Raw genomic sequence first — 25626 nt, forward strand, 5'->3', positions numbered from 1 at the left:
GCAATTGAATCCTACTGCTCTTTTCTTGAAATTACATTTGAGATTAAAACACAAATTTCATAATTTTTCTGTATATATTTGGTTGAGTATTACTTTTTATTGCGGCTTAATACACTTTAAATGTATTATAAAAAAGTCATCACACAGAACCGTTCTAGCATACATTTGGTTTCCCTTGCTGTGAATAAAATAGCAAAACAAGTGAGTAGTGGCACACAATTGTGACTATTTGCCTTTATCCAACATCAAATGTTGTGCATATTTTTTTATAAAGGCTTCTGGCAATCATTGACTACTCTCAAAAAGAGATTAGTGAGTAGCTGTCAATTTACATCTTATGTCATTAGAATTTCAACCTATACAAAAAAAAAAAAAAAGAAATACGTTTTAATGACACAATCATGAATTGTTATCTAACAGGAGATATGTTTGTTGCTGCATTAATTAAGCCAGACATTATACTATTTTTCAGTGTTCAGTCTATTTAGGAGATCCTGAATTATGGTCCAAAATGGTCAAAAATCTAAAGTCTACAACAAAAAATGAGGAATATTATTACAGCTATTGGCAATTTTTCCGGACATTAAAAATAGCATCCCAGTCAGTGTGTGTGGAAGGCAGCCAATGTGCAGAAAATCAACTCATTTTGGAGGAATTTCTCCTGCGACGGCTGGTGTGACTGTATTTCCTTGGTTGCTCAGATCGCTCCCCTGAGTGCAACCGCTCATGCGCCTTCAGAAGACGTGGTAACTTGAAGACCTTTCCACACTGGTCACAGGGGTGCCCCTCCGCCGTGTGGTGGATAATTATGTGCTCCTTCAGGTGCTGATTCAGTTTGTACGTCTTCCCACACATGTCGCAGTGGTAAGGGCGTTCACCCGTGTGCAGCCGTTTGTGACTGCTCAAGCTGCTGCTCTGTTTAAAGGTCTTGTCGCATATGTCACATCTGTAAGGTTTTACAGAGGTGTGCGTAAACATGTGGGCCTTGATGAGTCCGTTGCTGCCAAACACCTTCTGGCAGACAGGGCATGGGATCTTGGGCTTGGGGCCATGGTCCCTTTGGTGTTTCTTCAGGTCAAACTCATAAACAAAAGTCTTTCCACACTGGGCACACAGGAACGGGCGGTTCCCAATGTGATAGCCCATGTGCCTCTTCAGCCCACTGGGATGAAAGAAGCGCATCCCACACTGCTCACAGATGAACGGGCGCTCCATGGTGTGCCAGCGCTCGTGGACAGACAGCTTGTATTGGGTTGGGAATCTCTTTGGACAATGAGTGCAGGGAAAGTTATTTTCACTTGCATGAGACTGGATGTGTATTCTGCAATAGAATGCTTGGCTGAAGCCCTTTCCACAGATGGTGCATTTGTGTGGTTTCGCACCCGTGTGGATGAGCTGATGCTTCTTCAGGTCAGCCTTTTTCCGAAAGCCCTTGTCACACTCATCACACTTAAATGGCCGCGCTTCAGAGTGATTTTTCATATGAGTGGTCATGCCTCCTAAGGACCTGAAGGCCCTGCCACACTCAGTGCACTTGAACGGTTTCTCTCCTGTGTGAATGCGGAGGTGATTTTCCAGCTGAGACGGATAGACGAAACTCTTCCCACACTCCTGGCAAATTATGGTTGCCTCTGGGATTTTCCTCTTCGAGGGTACCGTTATTCTTTGTGGCTTGGGCGCCCATCTCCTTCGGATAACAGCCCTCTCAAAGAGATTGGCTTCTGTTTCCTGACCCCCAATTAACACACTGCTTCCAAGACATGTGTCACCTGACCGGATCTCCTTGTCTACATCATTGTTTTGTGGAAGGGGTGGCAAGGAAGGGAGCGAGATCGAGTTACTTGCAATGTGGGAGACCCACTGGTGGAAACTCGCTACTTTGACCGGTGGATTACACGGTTGGTTCCCAATGGTGACCGTGGCAGGGATGACTAATTTGACTATCTGTGAAGGAGAGGATTTGGTGAAGGAACTACTCATCAGTGATACAAGCGGTTGGTGTCTCTCTGTTGGCAGCATACTCCTTACTGTTGGTGCCCCTTTTGATGGTGACCCTCCCACTAGTCTGCTAACACCTTGAGGACTAGACGCGCTCTCTGGCAGTGCATCGTCTTCTTCACTGTCACACACTGCATTTTTCGCCCCACTTCCGTTATCCTTGGCACCCTCTTCTCTCTGCAGAGTACTATCTTCTCCAGCATGGGGTGAGTCATCTGACATCATTCCCAAATCCTCCAGGTCACTGAAGGAGGCAGGTTTCATAACACTTAGAGCAGCTTCTAATGATTCTGATGGCTTGTCAAAATCTGGCTCCATTGATGGCATTCCACAGGCGAGGCGGAAGGACAGCGAGGACAGCACACAGTCACCCACAGAAGAAGTGAGAGGTACTGAGAAAAAATAAAATATGAAAAATATTGAAGTTCTTTACATTAAAAAGACTAAGCTTTTTATATATATTCCTGTTTTAAAAAATCATTAAATGGTTTATAATGAACTGAAAGGTCCCGTATGTAGCTTTGTGCCCGACCCAACCAAATGTACATAGAAATGTGAGTTATAGATCTGTCTTTCTAATTGTAAGCAAGTCTGAAAAGTGGTATATCAGTTCTATGCGTGCTATTTCTATGCCTTCCGTCCTTAAGTTTAGCTTTTGCATCTTTTTATTTAAGGTTTTGTAAACTTGTAATGTTCTTTGTCTAGCTGTTTATAAATGTACTGTACATACACAGGGAGGATAACAGACAATGATTGAAGTAGAGACTCCAAAGCTTCCTATGGACTTTTTTCAAGCCTACCATTTCTGTTGAACTGGGTTTTATTTAGCAATTTCTGGTGATGGAGGAGGATCTTCAGCTGCTCAGGGTCAGACATAGACTGCCCACACTCCTCCAGGTCAGAGGGGTCAGCACTGATCATAGATGCTATCTGAGAAGGAGAGGAAGAACCAAAGATCAGCAAAAGGGAGGTGGCTTAGCATGTGAGGTAAAGACAATAATATGGCATGTGACATAAATTGTTATCTAATAATGACAGAATTTAGGTATGATCAGTGAACTGCTAGTTATAGACTTGTCATTTACCAGTTCAATACCTGGGAGAGATCTGGCACAGATAACAGTTGTTCCAGTCTGAAGACCAAGCCTCCCACAAGGGCCTGCAGTGCTGTGTCATACTTCGAGCCATACTGTGTATGGAACTCCTCCTACAGGGAAGGAAAGAGTGACAGTGTCTATAAGAGAACCTACCTGAATGACGAGCCGCTAAATGCAAGTCAGAAGAAATGAAGAGAGAGGAAGTATGTCAAACCTGGAAGAAGTGCTTCCTCTCATAAGGGTTTTTCAAAAGGGTTTGGACCAGCGACACAAAGTTAGCCTGTGACTCCTCCACTTCCACATCTTGCTGCTGTAACACAGATTGTGAATAATTTGATACAAGTATAACTTTTCTGGTTATCTGAATTAAGCTGTTAAAATGAGTAGCTGTTACACACTTTGAATGTATGTGTAACCGATGTAAAATGGCTAGCTAGTTAGCGGTGGTGCGCGCTAATAGCGTTTCAATTGGTGACGTCACTCGCTTTGAGACCTTGAAGTAATGGTTCCCCTTGCTCTGCAAGGGCCGCGGCTTTTGTGGAGCGATGGGTAACGATGCTTCCTGGGTGACTGTTGATGTGTGCAGGGGGTTCCTGGTTCGAACCCGGCGAGGGGACGGACTAAAGTTATACAGTTACATATGCAGGAGAGAGAAAAATGTACTTACCCCTGAGGATGCACTGATGTTCATGTTTCCCAGGAGACTTTGGATGGCCTGAGGGTTAGGTGGACAACCCTTGCGGAACATCTCCAAGATCATCTAAATAATGGGAATCATTGCGATATTGATTAAACTTGCATCTTCCCCGCCCACCTTACACACATCTAGTTTCTACTGGCATTGATACAAATGTGTCAATCAAAGCATAATAAACTACCCCTCCCATGACCACACAACATGTCACTCACCCTTGCTCTCAGGCCCAGGATGAGTTGAGCCCTCTGTTTGTAACTCAGCAACTTCGGAACAGCTTCAGTCACCACAGTTACAAACTCCTCGACCTTCCCATAGTGCATCACATTGCGTTGATTCACAACATGCCATACAAATGAATACATCAGCCGCAGGGGAGAAACCAATAGTCGCAAAGAGGACAGAGGAAGAGGGGGACCTATGGAAAGAAGAGAGAACAGAAAAAATGTTAGGCAGTAGTTACATAAAAAATGTTTTTGTCTACAACATCAAGGCTATACAAAATATTATGATAAGACTATAACACAGATGGGCGTTATACTCTTTGGCTTTAATATATTTAGCAGCAATAGATAGCTACATTTAGAAAAGAAAGCCAACATGACATTAACATGAAATGAATGTAGTTAGCTATACTAGTAAATTACTTTACAGTTCGCTGCCTGTAAGTTGAATTTGAGCTACTCTAGCTAACGTTAGCCGGGGTAAATAGCATAGACAGTTAAGAAGAAAAAAACTGCCCTACCCGTACTGACAGAAGCTTTGACTCGTTTGTCCATGATGGAAAAGTTGTTATCAAATGTATGTATGGATAATAAACAACAAATCTAACAACATACAGCAGTATATCAACATGCAATAAAATTAATAAATGTGGAAATGGCAACAACAACGGTACATCCAGAAAGTAATTAGTGTGTCGTCAGCAACACTAAAAAAGTACTTCCGGATCAAGGTTTCGGGGAAAATGTAAAAATAAGAGTAACGTAAACTTCTACATCGCCTTGGTCCGTACAATTGCCCTTATTTTAGCGCCCCAAAAACGTAATACTTCCAGTATTGCATTCAGGACTTCTTTAATTATTTTTGCAAGTAGTAAGGCTAATATCTTATAGTCATTATTAAGAAGACAAATTGGACGCCAGTTATTGATGAGCAGCACTTCTTTTTAAGGCTTTAGGTATCAGTGTTATTAACCCCTGACTCACTGTAGGAGGGAGAACATTGTTTTTAATACTCTCTAAAAAAGTATTCAAATAGGAAGGGAGCTACTTGGTCAGAAAATAATTTATAAAATTCTGATGTAATTCCATCAACACCTGGTGATTTATTGTTCTTTAGATGTTTGATAGACTATAATCTCTTCAACTTTGATGGGTTCATCACACTGTTTAGATTCGATATCACTGATAGAGTGAACAGTATTCAGTGAGTTAAAAAACATATCTGTGGATTCCTGACAATACGTAGAGCTATACAATTTTCTGTAAAAATTGCTACAGGATTTAGCGATTAATTTTTTGGTCATCTGTAATAACACCATCAATGTTTAATTTATGGATAGTGTTATTTTTAGAGTGAAATGTATCAGGTCTAGAGAAATAGGATAAATTCTGTTCTCCCTCCTCAATCCATTTTCTCCTAGATCTAATAGAGGCTCCTTCTGCTTTTAATTTATATATATTATCCAGTTTATTTTGTAACTCAATTAGTTCCATCTTCTCCTCCCTCTGAGAAAGGGAAGTTATCTTAATGATCACCTTTTCCTCCTCAGCTCTTCTGGTCTTAGCAAGATTACTACCATATTTTCTAAGGTATTTCTAAGGTATTTGGACACCTCAAATTTAAAGAACTCCCAGTTCTTGCAATAAGATTTTTCTTCACAAGCCCTTTCCCAAAAGTGCGAGAACAGATCTTTAACCTCAAATTTAACTATATCATTATTTAATAATGAGCTATTTAGCTTCCAGTAGGATGCTCTACCAAGGTTCGTATCAGGGGTAAATATTTTGATATCAATGTGTCATTACATGCCCATTTGACGGTTTGTGTCAAATTTGAATCAGTTTTTAGGGCGGTGCTAAAGTGATCTTAGAAGTAAACAGCGGCTTTGAGAATGATGATCGCATGCAATGATGACGCAAAAAATGACTAGGTTTCCCCCCTTACCCCCGTCACTGTCCAATTCTTGTTTTTAAAGGATGAGAGAAGTGCTACACCTGGTGGAGAGAGATTGTAAGACAGAAATAGTTGCTTTACGCGTGCTGTACGTTACGACATGACACGTCAAGATGTAACGGAGTTTTATCAACTTTTCTCCAATACTATAGAGCCATTACCATGTCGATCAAACCTTGAATAGAAACCTACTTCACACCCCCGATTTTGACGTCAACGCAGTCGCTACAGTCCCATTAGCGGAATGCAGTGAGTTTACGTTACCATATTTAATAGTATAAAAGTAATTCACCTGTATGTATTCATGATGTATGAACAATTATTGTCTGAACGTTAACAATGACACATATTTGTTCATATTTACATTTTTGTAATTTAGTAGATGCCCTTATCCAGAGCGAGTTATAGTTAGAGCATTCATCTTAAAATAGCTAGGTGGGACCAAATATCACAGTCATAGTAAGTACATTTTTCCTCTATAAAGTAGCATTCAGCAAGGTCAGTGTCAACGCTATACAAAATATTACGATAAGACTATACCACAGATATTCACAAAAGGCTTTTAAAATACTAATTGTTGAGGTGGAGTTTCAGATGTTTTTCGGGAGATGAGCAGGGCCTCTACTGTCCTAGCTTCAGGGGGAAGCTGGTTCTACCATTGGGGTGCCAGGACAGAGAAGAGCTTGGACAAATCTGAGTGGGAGCTGCCCTCCCGTAGGGGTGGATGGGCCAAGAGACCAGAAGTGGCAGAATGGAGTGCTCGGGTTGGGGTGTAAGGGTTTGAGCATAGCCTGAAGGTAGGGAGGGGCAGATGTGTGTTGCCACCTGGGTGTCAGAAGGGGTGGAGGAGAAAAGTAGTTGAGTGTCATCCGCATAGCAATGATATGAGAGACCATGTAAGGATATGACAGAGCCGAGTGACTTGGTGTATAGACAGAAGAGGGCCCAGAACCAAGCCCTGGTGGACATCGGTAGTGAGAGTATGTGGTGCAGACAAAGATTGTCTGCATGTCACCTGGAAGGAGCGGCCTGCCAGGTAGGATGCAATTCAAGAGTGTACAGAGCCTGAGATGCCCAGTTCTCAGAGGGTGGAGAGGAGGATCTCATGGTTCACGGTTTTGAAGGAAGAGGATAGATCTAGGACAGGTAGTCCCAAACTGGGGTATGCCCAGGGGTATGCGCAATGCCATCAGGGGTATGCCAAATAAAACTGTGAGTCACATTTAAAAACAGTCCATTTATATTTTCCAACAGGGCTATACATTTGTGTGAGTTTTTTTTCTCACCTGAGTAGCCTCGTTTCACTGCCCCAAATAAAACTAACCATCTAGTGTTCAGCGAAATAACAACACAATGTCAAATACAGGTAGCCTAGTCAAATAATTAACATCCAATCACATTAACCATTACTCTCTTGCAGGAATTCCACTAACGGTCCGTATGTAGCCAAACCTAGCTGCTGCTCATGTTGGTATCTGTACTGATGTCACAAAAGCCATGACAGGGAGACATAGTGGAGTGGTAACGCGCGTGCAAGCAGTTGCTCCCAACGCCACTTGGGTACACTGCAGCATCCACCGAGAGGCGGTGCTGCCAAGGCGTGAAAGATGTTTTGGACACTACAGTGAAAATGGTTAACTTTGTTAAAGCAAGGCCCCTGAACTCTTGTATATTTTCTGCACTATGCAATGATATGGGCAGCGACCATGTAACGCTTTTACAACATGGTAAAGTGCACTGGTTATCAAGGGGCAAAGTATTGACACGTTTTATGAGAGACGAGCTTAAAGTTTTCTTTACTGACCATCATTTCACTTGTCTGCATGATAAACAAGTTTCTCTCGCGACTGACCTATCTGGGTGATGTTTTTTCTTGCCTAAATGATCTGAATCTAGGATTACAGGGACTCTCCACAACTGTATTCAATGTGCAGAACAGAATTGAGGCTATGATTAAGAAGTTGGAGCTCTTCTCTGTCTGCATTCACACATTCACAAGGACAACACACAGGTCTTTCCATCATTCTATGATTTTTTTGTGTGCAAATTAACTCAAGCTGACGGACAATGTCAAATGTGACATGGCGAAGCACCTGAGTGAGTTGGGTGCGCAATTACGCAGGTACTTTCCTGAAACTGATGACACAAACAACTGGATTCGTTATCCCTTTCATGCCTTGCCTCCAGTCCACTTACCGATATCTGAACAAGAGAGCCTCATCGAAATTGCAACAAGCGGTTCTGTTAAAATTGAATTTAATCAAAAGCCACTGCCAGATTTCTGAGTATCCTGCCTTGGCAAATCGCACTGTTAAGACACTGATGCCCTTTGCAATCACTTACCTATGTGAGAGTGGATTCTCGGCCCTCACTCACATGAAAACTAAATACAGGCACGGACTGTGTTAGGAAAATTATTTAAGACTGAGACTCTCCAATACAACCCAACATTGCAGAGTTATGTGCATCCTTTCTCATTAACCTGTGGTGAGTTATTCATAATTTTCGATTAACAAATAAGGTTTTATATGTAAGATGGTTAAATAAAAAGCAACATGAGTAGAATGTGAGTAGATTACCTTGAAAACAACAATCTTGGACACAGTCCCCAGTTCTTATTATACCTCAGTGATCCAGTTAGTGTTGCTGCCATGAGTCAGAAAGTAATCCTAGCGTGCTGGAATTTGACGTGTAGACTATGAAAAACAATGTAAAAACCTATAGCGCAGGATAGGCCTACTCTTGAATACACAAATACCTTTTAGGCCTACACAAATGTCTGGATGATTTATACACTTTGAACACTTGCTCTGCCAGTGTTAATTTTCTGCGTTCTGTCTGAACCAACCTTACCTAATTTAGTATTGTGATCTATATCTGTCTATATTAGTTATTATGCTGTTACTAAGCAGTAATGTATTACGGCAGTGTTATGTTACAACACCTAATAGATAGTGCACATGCACACTATTAGGCAGGGGGCTGTAGGACACAAGATGTTCTTACTAAACTACACTAACTGTACTCCCGTCTCCTGCCTGGTAGTTTTCTCCACAACACAAATATTACAGTGGCGATGAGGTGATTAAGCTTCTTTTAAACAGACATTGCTTGAAGGGAAGAATTTTGTGTGAGTAAATGAAACTCAGTATCATGATGTAAATCGTCAGTGATTTTGTTCCACCAGTAGAAGACTGTTTATTCTAAGCACTGCTAGCAGGTACAGTGTTCGAGAGCTGCCAAGTAGCAAGCCTATTGGAGTCGAGAATAGCGACACTGCCCTCTGATGGTTAAATTTGAACCCATCGAAAAGAGGCATCTCAGTTGAGAAATATTGTTTTAAAAAAAAGAGAAAAAAAAAAAGAAGAAACGTGCAGACAATGAAGAAATTGCAGAAACTCTGAAATGGAGAAAGTGAATAAAAATAAAAATTAAGCAATACAAGGAATGAGGAAACTGAAAAATTAACTGTGAAAATGGCAACCATTGGTCGAGTACCCGAGTTTGAGGCTACAAAAGAGGATTTTGATTCCTATTTAGAGTTTTGAGCATTGGCTGGCTGCAAATTAAATCAAAGATGCAGATGTATTTCTTAGTGTTTTGGGTCCAACTGAGTATGGATTGCTGAAAGGTCTCATTGAACCAAAAAAAAGCAGTTTAGTTGACCTATGCAGAACTGACTGAAACTCTTTCAAGGCATTTCAAGCCCAAACCAATTCTCATTGCAGAACGTTTCAAATTCTTCCAACGTCACCAGAGTCAAGGGGAAACTGTGTCTGACTACATCCTTGCTTTGAAAAGACTGGCAGGTACATGTGAGTGTGCACAATTTCTTGATGATGCTCTCCGAGACAAGTTTCTATGTGGTCTCACAAGTGAAGCATATCACAGAAGGCTTCTGTTAGAGAAGGACCTGACTTTCAAGAAAGCCTGTGATATCGCACTTGGACTCCAGCTTGCCCACAGGGATACAATTGAGCTATCAGGACATGCAGAACGTCAGTAAGGATTACACAAGGTCAGTGACACACGTGGAGGAAGAGGCTCACAAAAGTCACACTTTTCTCAGTCCCGTCCTCAACGCTACACAAGAACACAGCAGCCTATATCACAAAGGACTAAGCCAAGTTGCTACAGATGTGGGGGAGATAATCATCAGCCCAGTGAATGCCGATTCCAAAATGAAAAGTTCCACAATTGTGGAAAGGTTGGACATTTACAGAGAGTATGTAAAGCTCCAAAATGCACAGCAAGAGCGCACAAGGTGTCAGACGCAGCACAAGAAGAGGAAGGCACAGCTGGATCAGTATTGGAACTGTTCACAGTGTACACAGCTCAACAACAAAAAGATGGAATCTATCTCAACATGGACTTAGCTGGAAATCTGGAGCGTCTGTATCTCTTGTTCCTGAGAGAATCTACAAAGAAAAACTGAACGAGTGCCCACTTCAGCCAACTTCCATCCGCCTTTCACCATACACTGGTGACACTATTCCTGTGTTAGGGCAGATCCAGGTACCAGTCTGGTATGAGGGGAAGGAGTGGACGCTACCGCTTATCATTGTTAAAGGAGAGATACCAGCCTGCTAGGCAGAAACTGGTTACAGAACATCAAGCTGAACTGGGGAGAAATCATTAGTCTGAGAAATGACAAACCAGTGAGTCAGGCTACACTCACTAACATGCTGGAGAAGCACAAAGATATTTTTAAAGATGGCTACCTACGGCGAGAAAGAAAACTTCACTAGTAAAAGTCAGAGTGCAAGAAGGAATCAAGCCTATCTTTCATATGCTCTTAAGGAAGCAGTAGAGAAGGAACTGGACCGCCTACAGAAGAATAACATCATCACAAAAGTGGAAAGGAGCGACTGGGCTGCTCCGATTGTTGTAGTCCCAAAGAAAGACAAGACCGTCAGAACGTGTGGAGACTACAAGGTCACAGTAAATCACTGCATACTACCAGAGGAATATCCACTACCAAACGCTGAAGATCTGTTTGCCACTCTAGCGGGTGGGAAGGTTTTCAGTAAGCTGGACCTGTCATTCTCTTATCAGCAACTGAAGCTGGATCCAGAGTCAGAATACTATCTGACCATCAATACACACAACGGGCTATTCAGATTCAATCACTTGGCCTATGGAATCTCGACAGCTCCAGCGCTATTCCAACACACAATGGATTAGATCTTGGACGGCATAGACAATGTTGTGTGTTTCATGGACGACATCCTCGTGCAAGCACCAACCATTGAAGAGCACCTTGTAGTGCTGGACAAAGTGATGTCAAGACTGGAGAAATACGGAGTGAGAATGAAACGCAGCAAGTGTGAGTTTCTCCAGGACTCAGTGGAGTATCTCGGATACAAGATTGATGCACAATGCATGCACCCAACCAACAGCAAGGTGGAAGCAATCGTAAACGCACCAGAACCCACAAATGTCTCAGAGCTGAGGTCATTTTTGAGGCTCCTGAACTATTACGGAAAGTTTGTGGCAAACTTGTCCACATTGTTGCATCCACTTCACCAACTGCTGGAGGCCAATACAAAGTGGAATTGGCCTCCACAATGCGAATAAGCATTCAAGACTTGCAAACAGTGTCTGCTAAAGAGCAAGAGGCTTTCCCACTACGACTCAGAGATGAAGCTGAGACTCGCGTGTGATGCATCTCCATAAGGAGTAGGAGCCGTCATATCAGATGTTCTACCGTCAGGTGACACCCCTATTGCATATGCATCACGGACTCTGTCACCAAGTGAGAAAAATTATGTTCAAATTGAGAAGGAAGCCCTGAGCATAATATTCAGACTGAAGAAGTTTCACAAATACCTATACTGAAGGAAGTTCCAACTGCTGACAGATCACAAGCCTCTGTTGGCCATCCTGGGACCAAAATCAGCCATACCAACCCTGGCTGCACTTTGAATGCAACGTTGGGCACTGATACTGCTAGCCTATGACTACGAGATTGAGTACAGACGACCCAGTCACCACTTAAATGCCGAAGCACTATCAAGACTACCATGCAAAAGTGACTCAGACAGTGAAGATGATAGAGCAGTCTTCCAGATCTCTCTCATCGACAAACTGCCCATATCTGCTTCAGACATAGCAGAGGAAACGAGGAAATACCCAGTGCTTTCAAAAGTCTTGGACTTAACATTGGCCGGCTGGCCAACCTTCATTAACAGCAATAACCTTTGTCCATTCATCAACAAGAAAGACCTGTTGTGTACTGATCAAGGATGTGCTCTGTGGGGATCAAGAGTGGTGGTACCTCACAAATTCAGGGGGAGAATGCTATCTGTCTTGTATGAGGGACATCCAGGGATCACTCGAATGACAGCACTCACCCGCAGTTATCTGTGGTGGCCTGGACTGGATCAGGACATTCAGTAGCATGTAAGCCACTGCTCAACCTGTGAAGCTGTTCGCAACAAGCCTGCTACTGCACCTCTTCATCCATGGTCCTGGGCTGCTACACCATGGGAATGCATCCATGTGTATTACACTGAGAATGACAAGCAACATTTCCTTGTTGTCGATGTCCATTCCAAATGGATGGAAGACCATCAATCTTCTCAGACACCTGTTTGCATCCTTTGGACTAGTCAAGGAGTTCGTCTCGGACAATGGCCCTCCTTTCACGTCGATTTTGAAATGTTTCTCAAGAACAACAGAGTAAGGGGCATCCTGTCACCACCTTACCATCTGGCATCAAACGGAGCAGCGGAGAGAGCCGTGCAAACCTTTAAGAAGGCCTGGACTAGACTCGAGGTTCAGTCTGTGCCCACCCACCAACAGCTTCCCTGTTTCCTGTTTACTTACCATAACACACCACACACAGTAACGGAACTATCTGAACTTTTTCTGAAACACCAACCACGTACCTGCCTGACATTGTTGAAACCAGACTTGTCAAACACTGTGGCAAAGCACCAGCTACAGCAGAAGAAAGCTAATGACAGACACTCAAAGGACGTCAGGGAATGAAAGAGGGAGAGAGTGTAATGGTATGTGATTTCAGACACCCCAAGCACCTGTGGACATCAGGTGTGATCTTGCAACGCAGAGAAACTTTGACTTACCACGTCCAAGTTGGTTATCGCCATGTCAATGTTCATGTGGATCATATGCTATGGTCCAACGCCCCGGCAGAGACATGCAGAGAGAACAAGGACAATAACGACCCCCGGGACTATTCTCCTGACTGTGGACGTATGGGAGAGACAGAGCCTGACCTTCCATCTGAACCTGTCCCACCACCGGAAGCCAAGGAGGAGCGAATATATCCTGTTCGACAGTGAAGGGCACCTCAAAGCTTGACCTGTGAGTTGAGCTGTTTCAGGAGGTAACGAACAGTAAAACAAACAAACACACAAACAAACGTAATATGTCCTAGATAAAAATAAAGAAAAGGGACAATACCTGGATTAGTTATTTGGACACAAGTTCCATCTTCGGGGCGAAATAATACCCTGGATTTGTGCTGGGCTCTGGAAGGTCTGCTTTAACCCTTTAGTTGAGAAATGTTTAAGAATGCATTGTTCAGATATTGCATTAGTATTTACCTTGTTGTCTAGGAGTTAAACACTACGGGGGGAGGAGTGTAGCATCGGTGATCTATAGCTGTCTATATTAGTTACTATGCTGTTACTAAGCAGTAATGTATTACGGCAGTGTTATGTTACAACACCTAATATATTGTGCACATGCACAGTTTTGGGCCGGGGAGCTGTAGGGCACGAGATGTATTTTTTTGTGTTTTTTTGTAAATATATATATCTATACAGTATGCATACATACATATAACAATATACACATATACAGTGGGGAGAACAAGTATTTGATACACTGCCGATTTTGCAGGTTTTCCTACTTACAAAGCATGTAGAGGTCTGTAATTTTTATCATATGTACACTTCAACTGTGAGAGATGGAATCTAAAACAAAAATCCAGAAAATCACATTGTATGATTTTTAAGTAATTAAATTGCATTTTTATTTGCATTCACAGTGGGTCAGAAGTTTACATACACTCAATTAGTATTTGGTAGCATTGCCTTAAAATTGTTTTACTTGCGTCAAACATTTTGGGTAGCCTTCCACAAGCTTCCCACAATAAGTTCGGTGAATTTTGGCCCATTCCTCCTGACAGAGCTGGTGTAACTGAGTCAGGTTTGTAGGCCTCCTTGCTCGCACACGCCTTTTCAGTTGGGATTGAGGTCAGGGCTTTGTGATGGCCACAATACCTTGACTTTGTTGTCCTTAAGCCATTTCGCCACAACTTTAGAAGTATGCTTGGAGTGTCCATTTGGAAGACCCATTTGCGACCAAGCTTTAACTTCCTGACTGATGTCTTGAGATGTTGTTTCAATATATCCACATAATGTTCCTTCCTCATGAAGCCATCTATTTTGTGAAATGCACCAGTCCCTCCTGCAGCAAAGCACCCCCAAAACATGATGCTGCCACCCCCGTGCTTCACGGTTGGGATGGTGTTCTTCAGCTTGCAAGCCTCCTCCTTTTTCCTCCAAACATAACAATGGTCATTATGGCCGAACAGTTCTATTTTTGTTTAATCAGACCAGAGGACATTTCTCCAAAAAGTACGATCTTTGTCCCCATGTGCAGTTGCAAACCGTAGTCTGGCTTTTTTATGGTGGTTTGGAGCAGTGGCTTCTTCCTTGCTGAGCGGCCTTTCAGGTTATGTCGATATAGGACTCGTTTTACTGTGGATATAGATATTTTTGTACCCGTTTCCTCCAGCATCTTCACAAGGTCCTTTGCTGTTGTTCTGGGATTGATTTGGACTTTTTGCACCAAAGTACATTCATCTCTAGGAGACAGAACGCGTCTCCTTCCTGAGCGGTATGACGGCTGCTTGGTCCCATGGTGTTTATACTTGCGTACTATTGTTTGTACAAATGAACGTGGTACCTTCAGACGTTTGGAAATTGCTCCCAAGGATGAACCAGACTTCTGGAGGTCTACAGTTTTTTTCTGAGATCTTGGCTGATTTCTTTAGATTTTCCCATGATGTCAAGCAAAGAAGCACTGAGTTTGAAGGGTGGCCTTGAAATACATCCACAGGTACATCTCCAATTGACTGAAATTATGTAAATTAGCCTATCAGAAACTCCTAAAGCCATTACATAATTTTCTGTTTAAAGGCACAGTCAACTTAGTGTATGTTAACTTATGACCCACTGGAATTGTGATACAGTGAATATAAGTGAAATAATCTGTCTGTAAACAATTGTTGGAAAAATTGCTTGTGTCATGCACAAAGTAGATGTCCTAACCGACTTGCCAAAACTATAGTTTGTTAACAAGAAATGTGTGGAGTGGTTGAAAAACAAGTTTTAATGTCTCCAACCTAAGTGCATGTAAACGTCCGACTTCAACTGTATATATACATACATACACCTATACACTTTTTTTTTATGTGCCTTTATTGTTCCCCGCAAACCCTACCACCCCTCGGCCCAATAGGAGTAAACTAATAAACAATAACACTTAGGCTTCTATCTTCAGTTTATACATACTTTACACATTTTACAGACACAATCTATTTTACAATAGTTACATTTAGTTTGTTTTTAGTTCTGGCCTTCCTCTATTTCTGATGTACATCCAGTTTCTATTTGTATCTGTGCTCTTTCACAACAGTTCTGAACCTATGAACATTTCACAGACCACGAATGTTTTACATTTGTTATCTTGTTGTTATTAGTCCCCACCATTCAGCTCCATTCAACCCCTCCCATCTATCTCTTAACGCCATCCATTCTGGATTTCTATTAGCCATATATTTCTGAACTGTGCTGTGATGCTTCACAAAAGTGCTGAACCTTTCTATTCTCATAGTTTCTACAGATTGTAAATTAAAGATAAACATTTTTGCTAAAATAATAATTATATTATTGATCAATTGTCTGTGATTTTTCAAATCACCAGTATTGCTATCTGTAGCGTTAATTTTAGGTAAATGTTGAAGTTCTTCAGCCATTTCTGGACCTGTGACCAAAAACGAGCTAAATATGGACAGTACCAAAATAAATGATCTAATGACTCTGCCTCCTCGCAGCAAAATCTGCAGAGCTGGGAAGATTGTTCTTACTAAACGAGATGTTCTTACTAAACGACACTAACTGTGCTCCCGTCTCTTGCCTGATAATTTTCTTCACAGCACAAATATTACACCTAAATGTGCATAAATACACACTCACACTGGCATATTAACTGATATTATATTCAGATTGGGCCTTGAGCTTACCTGTATTTGTCATGATAATCCTTGTCATGATAAATATTAATAATGTATTTCAACACAACATTTGTGAAAGTCCCCAGTAGGCAGATTTAGATCACTTCCTCTACAGCTGAGGGAGGTTTTTGTTTGGCTCTGTATCACTGTGTGAACGGAGCAGCTTCATGTTGCTGACAGTAGTAATCTCCTGCATCTTCAGCTTGAACTCCACTGATGGTCAGAGTGAAATCCATATCATATCCAGTGCCTTGATATCGACCAGATGTTAAACCTGTGTTAAAGTCGATGATGAATTTAGGAGCTTCTCCAGGTTTTTGATGGTACCAGGCTAAGTCACCGTCAATGGCACTACTGGCTTTACAGCTGATCGTGGCAGACTCTCCAGACTGGACCATGACAACTGCAGGAGTCTGGGTCAATAGAATGTCCCCAGCACAGCCTGGAAGAGATAAACAAATATGAATTTGCAGTCTTTGATTTAGATTAAACCTGTTTCAGTTCAAATACGAATATTAGAATAAAGACTTTCTGTTCAAATTAGGATAATAATATTACAATAGAATGCTTTAAGGTCAATTACTGAAGTAATTCCTAACTTACCATTTGTGTAAAAGGCAAGGACCAAGATAGTTACGGAGATAAAAGTCATTTTTGTCTTATGTTGTGTGGCTTCTATAAAGCACACGTTTAACTCACAGGACTATAAACACTTTAAGAACACTGAAGCATGTGCTACCAATGCAAATTGTCTTCATATGCAAATAAGCAACAGTCTGATGATACAGGACACCTGTGATATGAACGCGGTTGACAACTCATCAGTGAGATGACCAGAATTTTTGTGTGGTTTATTTATTCATAAAAAAAGCAGTATCAATACTGTCCCATATTGTAAGACAGACACTAATATAAAAACATTGTCTAGATATATTTGTGTTCACTTTAGAGTTACAGTATCTTCCTTCCCTTGTAAATGCATCTGGCACCTTGTTTTTCTTGTTCTCCATGCGTTTCGTACCACCTCCCCTATTGGCTCCTAACGTCCTACACAGACACAGACTAAATGTACTTTGTTAAGTAACCTTGTGTGTGCCTGATCAAAACCTTACAATGAGTAACAAGTGAGTGATTTGTCACATGAGTTGTACGTTCATCCTCCTCCATGATGTCTGACTCATATATGCTACCAACCACTCTGTGCACTCTCACCGAGCAACTTTTGTTGTCACAAGATCTCACAGACACTCTCCCTCGCTTACACACACACACACACACACACACACACACACACACACACACACACACACACACACACACACACACACACACACACACACACACACACACACACACACACACACACACACACACACACACACACACACACACACACACACACTATGTGACTGAGTGTCTGACTGAGTGACAGTGAACTGGTCACACAATGCTGTCCTTGTGCCGTACACAAAAGGTCAGATGAATCAAAGCATATGAATCACAGACTGTCTCTCCTCTCAGGCTCTCAGACATACTTCTAATCCATATCACAGCCAAATATCCTCCTCATATTCTTGGATACTACACTGGATATTGATTCACAATCTATTTGATAACATTTATGATAAATATTTAGCTGGAAATGTTAGGGAATCAGCACAGAGACGTTTTTGTGAGATGGTGCTTGGTACTTGAAGAGGCTCAGGGCAGGTTATGAACGGAAACGGGACTACAACTCTTTAAAAAAAAGTGATTCCCCCATTTAGATAGACCACAAATATCAAACAAGTAAGAGTTTCTAAAATGTGTGTGTGCGTGCGGGTGAGTGACAGACAGTAGTGCCCGTAGGCGGCCCTTACGACACTAGTCAGCCGGACCCTGGTCTATAGTATTTACATGTCATCATGACAAGTCCTCTGCCTGAAGAAAGAAACATTGGATTTCAAGTCTTCCTCATTAACTTCTCAAGTTCCATATGAAGAGCAAAGTGAGTAGAAATACATATTTTTATGTATTATCAGATTTTCCTGAATATTTTGTGATTTTTGTTTTTAGAACGTTTCTAGAATTAACTTGAGGGTTGATGAGAAAGTGAAGTCATTTACAGATTTAGAAAAGAAAGCCATGTATGGAGGGGCTGGGAAAGGAAAGTCTTCCCTTTCTGATGTGCTTCCTCTGTCAGATTCGGACGACCACGTGTGTCCTCCTATTTCTATTCACAAGTCTTGGAGTATGCTCAGGAGGATTTGGGAATCCTGTCACAGATGACGTGAGCAGGCTGATGTTATTGGTAAGATACTCTAACCTGAACTCTACTATGCAAAACTAGTCTGGTGATTATTTAGAGTTTATTTCGTCCTAAAAACGACTTTAAATCTCTTCTTTTGATGCAGAAAAATGGGCCAAATAATACTAATTTATTTTTTCAGAAACACAATATTCCAAAGGATTATAACATTTCTATACATTATATTCCCAAAGAGAGGGTGAGTAGAATTTCTCAAAAACAAAACATCATGCAGAAACTTTTAGAAGGAGAGAAGTTGGGTGGTCTTAAACTTTGGCAGCATTTTTGTAGAGGAACATTTTTGTTTTATTTACAATCTGTAGATTGGAATCATATGTAATCTAGTCAGTTTTCTCCCTTTTCTTACTCCAGAGTGGTGTGTGCTGGGTTCTACTGAATATCTATCCACTGGAACAAAGCCTCAGGGAACTGTCCCGGGTGTTTGGTGCCATTTCTTCCAACAAAGATAATATTAGGATCTTTATCACCATGCTGCAAAATCTACGCTTCAAATTTGATCATGAGGAGCTGGTAATGCCTGTCAGTTCTGCCAGTAGATCCAGTTACTGTAGACCCAGTTTATTGACTGTATTAAGTGGTGCAACCATCCTGATGTTTGCTTTGTTTGTTTGTACTTCCAGGAGGCAACAATGCAAGTCTTTAAATGCCACTATAGGGCGGTCAAATGGCCGTCTGGGCAGTATTTCGACTATATCAGAGACATTTTGAATTCTGCAGCTCAGGGAGAAGGAGGATTCCGCTGTGTGCCTCCACCCTGCCCTGCCCCTACTACACCAGGTAAGAAACACGCCCCAACACACAGTATCGATTCAGCCCCCAACATACAGCATTCACAAGTCTCTTCCTCACAGAGCATGTTGTTATCACTCTCAGGAAGTGAAGCACAGGATCATGAACAGACTCGGTCAAGGGGGAGTCTGCTGTCCCTGCTTCCGATCCCAGTCACAGCCTGCGTGTTCCTCATTGTGTGGGCGGTAAGTTAACTATGTGAATGGCTTGCTCAGGCTGTATGACAGTGTCTGGCCCAGAAGACCTACAGGGTATGCTGACTCTTGTTCCAGCCCAGCACTACTACTACACACCTAAATCAACATTTCAACTAATCATCAAATGTGTTAGTACTTGGCCAGAACAAAAGCCTGCACACTGGCTCTCCAGGACTGAAGAGCACTGGTGTATGGTATTGAATGATTCAAAGTGATATTCTGTTCCATAGATTAAATCTAGAAGAGGAGGCTCCCCAGAGAGTAACCTTGAGAGAGGCCATAGAAGGCTGTCCACTGATGTGGAACGGACCATAACCATCCCTATTCCACCAGTCACCAGTCCAACTGACACACCAATAATGGGGGAAGCCTGATCACCACTGAGGGAGCAGAAGAAGCCAACATCAAGCACTGCATAGAGATCAGAAAGCTCCCCGTCTGGACTGGTGTCACTCTGGACTGGTGTCACTCTGAACAGGTGTCACTCTGGACTGGTGTCACTCTGGACTGGTATCACTCTGGCCTGGTGTCACTCTGGCCTGGTGTCACTCTGGACTGGTGTCACTCTGGACTGGTATCTCTGATTCTTCTTGGGTGATATCCCTGAGAGAACAGAGCTGAAATCTCTTATTTGGTATCTTTGACATATCGGAGCTGATATCTCTATAATATATGGGCTGATATAGGGTCTCACTTAAACAAGGGACAACGGCAATAAGACATTAATCAACCGCTTACTAGAACTATATAATTTGGACTGTCATATATTTTGACACAACACCATGTATCGCAGGTTCCTACCTTGTCTATGTCTGTCTAATCAGAGATTTTGACATTACACAACATCAGAGACATTCTCTACTGAGACTGGACTTTGTTGTTGCCTAAATATCTATTGCTGCTGTGTGGCCACAGAGTGTGTGCTGACACTTTTTTGTCTCACCCCTCTTTGAGTCACATCATCAGTGTGTGTGACCACAGTATGACAGTTTAACTGCCCGCTGTGTGTGTGTGTGTGTGTGTGTGTGTGTGTGTGTGTGAGTAAGCTACCCTGCTCTGGATGATCTCAGTGAGGGCCATAAGAGGGGCTTGTTCTCGTCACAAAAGAAAAAAGCCGTAGGCTGAAGGAAATACCAGTTCCATGCTAACCGACAGAGACAGATCCTTATGAATCAAAAAACGTTTGATCCTCAATGCCCAGACAGCAGGAAACCATGTTTCTCTGCCATCTCCTCTCATGTTGCACTATCACACGCATTATGAAGCCTTACCACTGGGCACAGACGTCAATTCAACGTCTTTTCCAAGTTGGTTCAACTTAATTTTATTGAAACGATGTGGAAACAACGTTGATTCTATCAGTGTGTGCCCAGTGGGATAGGACTGACTGATTTCAAGCATAAGTTATGGCTGCTTTTTAACTCCCCTCTAGTGGTCAGATACAATAACTATACTTGGTTCCCTCAGCACCTACAGTAGGTCCCAGCTGTAGCAAGACAGTCACTGTGCAGTCTGACTGAGGGATCTTTTTGTACAGATCTGTATCACTGTGGAACACCTAGACACTTTATGTAGATAGTGTAGTGTAGTGTAGTGTAGTGTAGTGTAGTGTAGTGTAGTGTAGTGTAGTGTAGTGTAGTGTAGATAAAGTGTGTATGTAGATAGTGTGTGTATGTAGATAGTGTATGTTGTAGATTGTGTATGTAGTGTATGTACTGTAGTGTAGATAGTGTATGTGGTATAAATTATGTAGTTTATGTAGTGTAGATAGTGTATGTAGTGTAGTTTAGACAGTGTATGTAGTGTAAATTATGTAGATAGTTTATATAGTGTAGATGGTGTATGTAGTAGTGTAGTGTAGATAGTTTATGTAGATACTGCATGTAGACAGTGTAGGTCGTGTAGTGTAGATAGTGTATGTAGTATATATAGTGTATTTAGTGTATATAGTGTATGTAGCTAGTGTATGTAGTGTAGATAGATAGTGTATGTAGATAGTGTAGATAGTGTGTGTAGATTGTGTAGGTAGTGTATGTAGTGTAGATCATGTATGTAGTGTAGGTAGTGTAGTGTAGATAGTGTATGTAGATAGTGTATGTAGTGTAGTGTAGATAGTGTATATAGACAGTGTAGATAGTGTATGTAGTGTATGTAGTGTAGGTCGTGTAGTGTAGATAGTGTATTTAGATCATGTAGGTAGTGTATGTAGATAGTGTATGTAGTGTAAATAATGTAGATAGTGTAGGTATGTCATGCAGATAGTGTATGTAGATAATCTATGTAGATAGTGTAGATAGTGTATTTAGATAGTGTACATTATGTAGATAGTTTATATAGTGTATGTAGTAGTGTAGTGTAGTGTAGATAGTTTATGTAGATACTGTATGTAGTGTACATGTGTCTCATGTTTGAGTCCAGCGTCATTCACAGTCTCATTCACAGATCTAGCAGTTAGTAATCTGCTCATGAAAAAAAGTTAATATAATGCTAGAAGATTGCATCAATTTAAATCAGACATTTGGTTAAAGGTCCATATGAGGACTTGTTTTGGGGGCTGAAGTGATTGTAACTTTGAAGTAATGTTGAGGTCATAACATATTTTGTTTTACTCCTATGGATCTTGCTTTGGACAGGTATTGTGTTTCAAAACATCAAGTAACTTTAATTTACACTTTCAGGACATGACAAATATAACAAGTCATAACCATGATGATGATGATGATGATGGTCATGTGATCTGAATGATTGCTTTGTAACCATATTGTATCACATCACAGTTGACCTCCTCTAGTGACCAGTGTTCTATGTCACTGTCTCTTCCCGATCAGACACTGCAATCTGACGAGGGAGATTTTTGTATGGCTCTCTATCACTTTGTGAACACATTACCACTGTGCCAACTCTGATAGTAGTAATCTCCTGCATCTTCAGCCTGGACTCCACTGATGGTTAAAGTGAAGTCACTATGAGATCCACTGCCGCTGAATCTAGATGAATCTAGAGTCCCAGACTGAAGTGTTGTAGCATAGAAAATAAGGAGTTTAGGAGGTCCTCCAGGCAAGACGGTGAGAAGAGGTCCCTGCATTATACACATTACTGCTCTTTACAGGTCAGATAGACTGTCTGTCCTGGGAGAACAGCTTTCACTGCAGGAGTCTGAGTCACAGTGTACTGTCCTCTGGATTCTGAAAAACTGAATATATTACATATAGTAATGAATAGTTCTGAATATAAATATGATTATTGATCTACATTACTGTGGTGTAGATTTAATTAATTTTCAACAATAAAGTCAGCAGCAAGCAAGTGTCCAGATGAAGATGGTGATAAAAGTCATGGTTGTTGTGGGTTCTGTTGTCATGAAGGACAGCTCTCAGTCATGAAGTATTAAACTCACAGGGCGGTAAACAGTCAGAGCAGGGGGAGATGAATTATTTAAATGAATGTTTTAAGTCTATTTCCGTTTCCAGGAAGGCCCACATCTTTAGAATGTATTTTATCCTGCATGTGCTCATTTTTATAACATCAAACAGCAACTCTTTAATCATATCACTAATGTATGACGTTTGTTAGGCACACCACCATTATATTATTATTCTGATGATGATCAGATATAATGAACTGTCTGTTCACTCATGCTTGGTCTCTCATGTAAGTTCCTCTAATCAGTTAGTGAACACTTCTCTAAACTAAAGCTGGTGGGATTCCTCTGGTAGTGTTGTCTGTCCTCTGTGACTTTACCACCACTGTTAAATGTGAGATCAGCATGTTTAATAAAGGAATATACAACATGGATCACTATCACTACTGCTGCTGCTGTTGTCTTTCATATGGACAATATGGAGGAATACTAGCAACACTGATCAGATGCTGGACTGTACCTCCAGACTAGGAGAACCTGATACACAGAGGAAGGAAAAATACTACTATCTGGATTTAAGACACAATTCATATTTGTATTATCTAGAAACAGCTAATATGAAGTGTTTGTTCTACCTGGAAGATGTTAAAGTGTATTAGTGTTGATTATGATTCTGTATGAGTGATCTTCACTGTAACAGCTGCAGCATCACAACACAGAGAGGTTTTTGTACCAGCAGTAATAGTGATTGTATCACTGTGGTACACTTTTGGTAGCGGCACCAGACTAGATGTTGGAAGTAAGTAAACACCAAATGAACTGTTTTATACACCTTTTGATGTTGTGAGTCAATTTCTCTATCAATTTAGCCTTTATACTGAGGATAAGTTTTCATACATTTGTTTGTGATAAGAGTGATTAGTCTACATTTTACATTAGTTGCATGAAAAAACATACGTCACCAATTAGGAAATGTACACGAAAAAGTAGGTTTTACTAAATGTTACGAAAAACAAAACAAAAAACAACTTATTTAAAATTAAGTGGAGTTAATTATTTGAACCACAGATGACAGCTTGTCCAATAGTCAGGAGGTTTTTGTACCAGCAGTAATAGGGCAGTAATAGGGGTTGTATCACTGTGGTTGACCTTTGGTAGCGCCACCAGACTAGATGTTGGAAGTAAGTAACAATCTCTCTTGATATTTCTTTCTGATTACACTTATTAAGTATGTTCATCTTAAATTCTGTCTCTATAAAAATATAGAGATTGTAGAAGAAGAAAATGATCTATACATTGCTTTGACTGAGACTTCTTTCAACAGTTTATTGAATCAAAATGTTAAATTGTAGGCATTTGTTTACATGTCTGTTTTGTATGATTGCAGAATATAACTCTTAATTCTGGTAAAATAACTATTGAATAGTATTGGATATAGTAGTCATTATTGTTGCATTGAGTTCATGGTAGCCTTCACTTTTAGTGTGAATACGAACGGTCTCAGTTATGTTTGTAACATACTTCATGATCTAAAATGCTTGATATTTTATAAAAACTAATTTATGCTCTAATTCTGCAAATACTATAAACATGAGTAGGCTATTTTGATCAGATCCATTCCTAAATATCTGTATAACATGTATAACTGACACCATATGACTAGTAACTCTAGTTATTTTACCACTTTATACTTGTTTGGTACATCAATCTGCTTTGTATCATATTACTTTAGTGTTTTCTTCACATCTTTCAAACAATCTAACTTTATATTCATATTTAGAAGGTATTTCCAATTCACTTTATTTTGATGTTGATACTTTGCTGAAGAGAATCTCTTAGTGTAGCTGTACTTGATGTAGTTACTTAGTTGATGTGTTCTGTTTGTTCCAGGTAACAGTGCTCCCACCCTCACCGTCCTGCCCCCCTCTAGTGAGGAGCTGTCCAGTACAACAACAGCCACACTGATGTGTCTGGCCAACAAGGGCTTCCCCTCAGACTGGACCATTAGATGGAAAGTGGACGGGACCAGCCAGAAGCAGGAGGCCAGTCCCAGGGTTCTGGAGAAGGATGGTCTGTACAGCTGGAGCAGCACCCTGACTCTCACTGTCCAGGAGTGGACCAAGGCAGGAGAGGTGACCTGTGAAGCCCAACAGATATCCCAGACTCCGGTCACCAAGACCCTGAGGAAGTCTGACTGTTCTGGGTAGGACCCCTCAGTCACACACCCCTGTGGAGCGAGGCTGCTGGTTCCTCTGCTTTGACTCTGTTCTGAGATCAGATGTTCTCTGTCTTATTGTTCACTGACATGTAGACTAACAGAGGGCTTTGCTTGAGTCATTGTGTCAATCCTCTCTGTAGACTGAGGTTGTATCAGTGTTAGATTTGATGTGTTCTGTTTTATTACTTTTAGATACTGTAGGAATGATTGCTTTGATGCTTTGATTAATAGACAAAAATAAAGACTTCTCGTTGGAACAAAGCTTTTTGTTGTTGTCAGTAATTAGATTTTAGTCTTAAATGTTGAATGAAATAGAAATAGATTCATAAAACGTATCAGACCTAAATGTCACTGCTTAGTTATTTAAGTTCTCACTTGAAACAAGATATTCATCAAACTGTAGTTCAGAGCAACACAAGATGCTACGATGTTTACAGATTAACAGAAGAACTATCCACTTGTAGTAGATTGTACGCAATATTAATATTTCCGAAATGTTTTTGACCTGCTTGACTT

At 41.1% G+C, this 25626-nt stretch overlaps 1 protein-coding gene and 1 gene segment (V, D, J or C); one reads left to right on the plus strand and one right to left on the minus strand.

Annotated features, from left to right (window-relative positions):
- Positions 1-63: 63 nt before the first annotated feature.
- Positions 64-16953, minus strand: LOC139378572 (uncharacterized). 3 transcript variants are annotated; one of them, XM_071120862.1, is made up of 10 exons: positions 16841-16953; positions 16247-16679; positions 13851-13910; positions 13396-13483; positions 4005-4207; positions 3763-3855; positions 3310-3405; positions 3095-3205; positions 2799-2928; positions 76-2390 (listed from the first exon to the last, which is right to left on the minus strand). In XM_071120862.1, exons 5-10 carry the CDS (start codon positions 4152-4154, stop codon positions 637-639), a joined length of 2334 nt encoding a protein of 777 aa, XP_070976963.1. In that variant the 5' UTR covers positions 4155-4207; positions 13396-13483; positions 13851-13910; positions 16247-16679; positions 16841-16953; the 3' UTR covers positions 76-636. The 3 variants fall into 3 exon arrangements, with proteins under 3 accessions (XP_070976964.1, XP_070976962.1, XP_070976963.1); XM_071120863.1 differs by lacking the exon at positions 13851-13910 and having other exon boundaries at positions 64-2390; positions 16841-16936; XM_071120861.1 differs by lacking the exons at positions 13396-13483; positions 13851-13910; positions 16247-16679; positions 16841-16953 and adding an exon at positions 4535-4734 and having other exon boundaries at positions 64-2390.
- A 7088-nt stretch (positions 16954-24041) lies between these two features.
- On the plus strand, positions 24042-25371 carry LOC139378578 (Ig kappa-b4 chain C region-like). The segment is given in 2 exon segments: positions 24042-24073; positions 24783-25371. A coding segment is annotated over 1 exon segment (243 nt).
- The last annotated feature ends 255 nt before the right edge of the window (positions 25372-25626 follow it).

Source organism: Oncorhynchus clarkii, chromosome 21 (assembly GCF_045791955.1).
Source record: "Oncorhynchus clarkii lewisi isolate Uvic-CL-2024 chromosome 21, UVic_Ocla_1.0, whole genome shotgun sequence".
In the NCBI taxonomy this organism is placed as follows: Eukaryota; Metazoa; Chordata; class Actinopteri; order Salmoniformes; family Salmonidae; genus Oncorhynchus; species Oncorhynchus clarkii.

Coding starts and splice junctions, on each gene's coding strand:
- LOC139378572 (XM_071120861.1), bottom strand. CDS start 4,568: ATGGACAAACGAGTCAAAGCTTCTGTCAGTACGG. Junction 4,208..4,534: donor CAAAGCTTCTGTCAGTACGG/GTAGGGCAGTTT, acceptor TTCTTTCCATAG/GTCCCCCTCTTCCTCTGTCC. Junction 3,856..4,004: donor TCCTGGGCCTGAGAGCAAGG/GTGAGTGACATG, acceptor CCCATTATTTAG/ATGATCTTGGAGATGTTCCG.